The following is a 4,816-nucleotide window of genomic DNA, read 5'->3' on the forward strand; positions in this document are numbered from 1 at the left end:
CAGGCTCTTCTAGGAGGATGATGGTATGCTTGGCAGATAAGGGAAGCTTGACTATCAAATCCACAGTAATAATCACCTAGAGTCTAGATAGGGTGTCTGAAGGTGCTGAGGGGCGCCTTCTTACTAACTAAAGGAGGAAGTGGTCTTGGGGAATAGAGCATCCAGGAAAATATAGGGCTTGAGGATGCACACCAGCTGGGTATGGTCAGGGAGGTATTCCCCTTTTCAGGACAGGGCATTGGCTGCCTTGTTCTGGTGACAGGTGATGGTAAAATAAAAGTGTGTGAACAACAGGGCCCACTGAAGCTGTCTTTGGTTCAGTGCCTTTGCCCTACGGAGATAGTCCAAGATTTTATGATCTGTGTATACCTGTATTGGATGTTGGGCACCTTCAAGGTGGTGGCGCCATTTCCCGAAGGTGGCTTTGATTGCTAGAAGCTCCGTATCTAAAATCTCATAATTTTGTTCTGCTGGGTGTGAGTTTCTGAGAATAATAAGCACAAGGGAACAGGTGCTGTTGGGGGCCTGATTTTTGGGGAAGTATGGTCCCAATTGCAACATTAGATGCATCAGTCTCACTGACAAAGACCCGCATTGGGTCAGGATGGATCAAGACTGGAGCACTGGTGAAGGACATCTTGAGCTGGTCGAACACCTGTTGAGCCTCCGGAGAGTAGGTGAAAGAGGCGTGTTTGGGGAGGAGCACTGTCAATGGGGCTATCTGGTCTGAAAACCCAGGCATGAAGTGCCTATAAAAATTAGCAAACCCAAGGAAGCACTGCAGCTCCTTGATGTTCCAGGGGTGCCGCCCAGGTCCAAACAGCGTTCACCTTCCTGGGGTCCATTTTGAGGCCCTCGGAGACAGGATGTAACCCAACTACTTCACGGAGTGTTGGTCAAAGCTGCCCAATTGTGTTCGCACCATGGGAAGTTCTCTCCGAGGGCTGTCAACCTGTTCAGGCGTGTTTAGTGCCCTTTGCAACATGCTGGGTGGGGGTGACCCACTGCCTCCATGTCCCACAGGGTTGGCCTTGTACAAGTGTGAGGGGTGGTCCAGGAAAACTTCCAGAATCCTTGGCAAAGGTAGGCAGGACTAGTGGCAGGAGCTTGGGATCCCAGAACTGAAGCCAGGAGTCAGAGCCAGTGTCAGGGTCAAGCTGAGGATCAAGCAAAAATCAGAGTCAGAGTTAAGCCGAGGGTCAGAGCCAAAGACAGAGTCGGGATTGGGATGTGGGTCAAACCCAGGTTTTGACCTTTAATCGTATTTGTTACTCTTCTCTGGACTTTCTCCAATTTGTCCACATCTTTCCTGAAATGTGGTGCCCAGGAGTGGAAGAATTACTTCTCGTGTCTTGCCTATGACGCACCTGCTAATACATCCCAGAATTATATTTGCTTTTTTTTGCAACAGTGTTACACTGTTGACTCATATTTAGCTTGTGATCCACAATGACCCCCAGATCCCTTTCCACAGTACTTCTTCCTTCTGCACTCATTTCCCATTGGGTATGTGTGCAACTGATTGTTCCTTCCTAAGTGGAGTACGTTGCATTTGTCCTTATTGAATTTCATCCTATTTACTTCAGACCATTTCTCCAGTTTGTCCAGATCATTTTGAATTTTAATCCTATCCTCCAAAACACTCACAACCCCTCCCAGCTTGGAATTGTCCACAAACTTTATAAGTGTACTCTCTATGCCATTATCTAAATTGTTGATGAAGATATTGAACAGAACCCGACCCAAAACATATCCCTGTGGGACCCCACTCATTATGCCCTTCCAGCATGACTGTGAACCACTGATAACGACTCTCTGGGAATGGTTTTCCAAACAGTTATGCACCCACCTTAGAGTAGCTCCATCTAGGTTGTATTTCCCTAGTTTGTTTATGAGAAGGTCATGAGAGACAGTATCAAAAGCCTTACTAAAGTCAAGATATACCACATCTACCACTTCCCGCCATCCACAAGGCTTGTTACCCTGTCAAAGAAAGCTATCAGGTTGGTTTGACATGCTTTGTTCTTGACAAATCCATGCTGACTGTTACTTATCACCTCATTATCTTCTAGGTGTTTGCAAACTGATTGCTTAATTATTTGCTCCATTACCTTTCTGGGCACAGAAGATAAGCTGACTGGTCTGTAATTCCCTGGGTTGTCCTTATTTCCCTTTTTATAGATGGGTACTATATTTGCCCTTTTCCAGTCTTCTGGTATGTCTCCGGTCTTCCATGAATTTTCAATGGAGTGGCGAGTGGTGATAGAGTCTTACCAGCCCGGATCACACATGCCAGATTGTTTCTAGACTTTGAGTTTAGGGAAAGCATTTTTTTTCACCCAGTGCCTTTCCTGTATTATCATCCCACACTCATTATGAAGTGGGGAGGGTCATTTCCCAGTTAGGGTTGTACATCAGCCTGGTTTTGCACCTTCTTAAGATCCACCCTCCAAAGAGCTGTATTTTATGACTGCTACATAGCTACTGTTGGGAAACAGAAAAGGCACTGCCAGTCCCTCACCACGTTCCCATCACCACCACAGGCACTAAAAGGGAGAATTTACTCCACTTCATTATTTATGGCATGAACTGATCTCTTGTGAGGGGGTGAAAATTATTCCTTCTCCTACAGGGCACTGAAATGCTGACTATACCAGGATATATTGTTAGAATTAATGGAAAGAAATCTAACAGCAGGACGTTGCCTAAGAGCTCTAGACCACATTGAAAAATCTCAGTCCAAGATTTTAGTTGATGTTTGATTTTTACTCCTAAGACATGGAATGATTCTGGCCATTGCCAGAAGTGAAATATAGCATTTAAGCATCATTGTTAAGCTCTGGTATGTCACTAGAAAGGATATGATAGACAGAGAAATGATCTGATCTGTAATATCAGTATGTGGCTACCAGATAAATGGGCTTTTATAGTAATCACTGATATCCGTGTCGAACACCCTCTTCCCCATCAGAGGAATGTTCTGTCCTCGGACTCAGTTTCCGAGCACTTTGCTCTGAAATCTAAACTTAGCCTTAAAATTTCAGCCTGTAACCAGGAGAGGGAGGGATTTTATGAATATTTATGGAATTAATTCACAAGATTTGATTAACTTTTAACTCTGTGTCCTTCCAATTCAGTCGCACAGATTTATTGTTCCTAGACTCAACCAATGGCAGACTGCAGAAACCAAACAGCCATCACTGAATTCTTCCTCCATGGATTCGGGGATCTCCCTGACCTGCAAATTCTTCTCTTCCTGATGTTCCTAGTGATCTACATGGCAACCGTGGTTGGGAACACCCTCATTGTGGTGCTCGTTGTGGCTGACCAGCATCTTCACAGCCCCATGTACTTCTTCCTGGGGAATTTGTCCTGCGTAGAGACCTGCTACACCTCAGCCATCGTGCCCCAGATGCTGGCCAGTCTCCTGACTGGGGACAGAACCATCTCAGTCAGTGGCTGCATCATACAACTGTATTTCTTTGGTTCTCTGGTGGCTACAGAATGCTGTCTCCTAACAACGATGTCTTATGATCGGTATTTAGCGATATGTAAACGCCTGCACTATTTAACTCTTATGAATATCAGGTTTTCCTTCCAGTTGGCTGCTGGCTCCTGGTTAAATGGTTTTTTGGGTATTACCATCTTTGTCTTATTCCTATCACAGTTAATATTCTGTGGCCCAAATGAAATTGACTATTTCTATTGTGATGCCCTCCCACTGATAGAGCTCTCCTGCAGTGACACCCACCAGCTCATATTGGTGGATTTCATACTAGCCTGTGTATTCATCCTGCCTCCATTCCTGCTAACCATGACGTCCTACATGTGCATCATCGCCACCATCCTGAGAATCCCTTCCACCACCGGGAGGCAAAAGGCCTTTTCCACCTGCTCCTCTCACCTCATTGTGGTGACAATTTTCTATGGAACCCTAATGATTGTCTACATGCTACCGAAACGTGATACACTGAGAGACCTAAACAAAGTGCTCTCTCTTTGCTACACGGTCCTGACTCCCCTGGTAAACCCCCTCATCTACAGCCTGAGAAACAGAGAGGTCAAGGAAGCTTTGAGGAAAGCAGTCAGTAAATGTGGCTTTTGCAAAAACGTGCAGAGACTCTGAGATAAAAACTTAGCTTTGAAAACCTCAGGCTGTCTGGGTGATTTCAGCAATCATCCCCCATTAAAATTAAGTTGAAAAGTCCTAGTGAAAATCTCAGCACTCAGTGTTGTCCACCTCAGTGGAAGGACCAGGGAGGGAGGTGGCCATAACCATGTTCCCATCATGGAGTTATGGGCACTAGGCAGAATGGAGACAAAATTGTAACCAATTGTTTAGATCTTTAAAAAAGCCATTCTTGATCAAAATAAATGTTTGGACAATAAAAATAGTAACTCCTTGTGCAGCAGAGTTGGGAATGTAAGCCTGGGAAATCTGCCACCCCTGAAATTGTGCATATTACAGTCATAACCCTCTGCAAACCAACCATCTTCACTGAACTCACAGAGGCCAGAGGCAAGCAACCAGGCCCCAGCAGTGACCTCTGGACACTTCACCAGGAACAGCTTTATAGCTCTTATCTGGGCTACACCCGGCTGTGACCAGCTCCGGGAAAGCAACAGCTCCAGGCTCACCGGGCCCTTGGAGGCAGGGAGGTTGGGCAAACAAAGAGGTAGACTCACACGCCAGGTCCACTGGGACTGTCCAGGCCCAGCTGGGAGTTTGCTAGGGCACCCGTAGAACGGAGGCCGTTCCGGGGGTCAGGTCTGGCAAACGGTCACTGACGAGGGACTCTGCTCATGGCCCTGCAGG

At 46.1% G+C, this 4,816-nt stretch overlaps 1 protein-coding gene across 1 annotated transcript; it reads left to right on the forward strand.

Moving 5' to 3' along the window:
* Positions 1–3,169: 3,169 nt before the first annotated feature.
* On the forward strand, positions 3,170–4,126 carry LOC144274454 (olfactory receptor 6N1-like). Its single transcript, XM_077833294.1, has one exon. The coding sequence runs from the start codon at positions 3,170–3,172 to the stop codon at positions 4,124–4,126; it is 957 nt and encodes a 318-aa protein (XP_077689420.1).
* The last annotated feature ends 690 nt before the right edge of the window (positions 4,127–4,816 follow it).

This window comes from Eretmochelys imbricata, chromosome 14, assembly GCF_965152235.1.
Source record: "Eretmochelys imbricata isolate rEreImb1 chromosome 14, rEreImb1.hap1, whole genome shotgun sequence".
Classification (NCBI taxonomy): domain Eukaryota; kingdom Metazoa; phylum Chordata; order Testudines; family Cheloniidae; genus Eretmochelys; species Eretmochelys imbricata.

Coding starts and splice junctions, on each gene's coding strand:
- LOC144274454 (XM_077833294.1), top strand. CDS start 3,170: ATGGCAGACTGCAGAAACCAAACAGCCATCACTGAATTCTTCCTCCAT.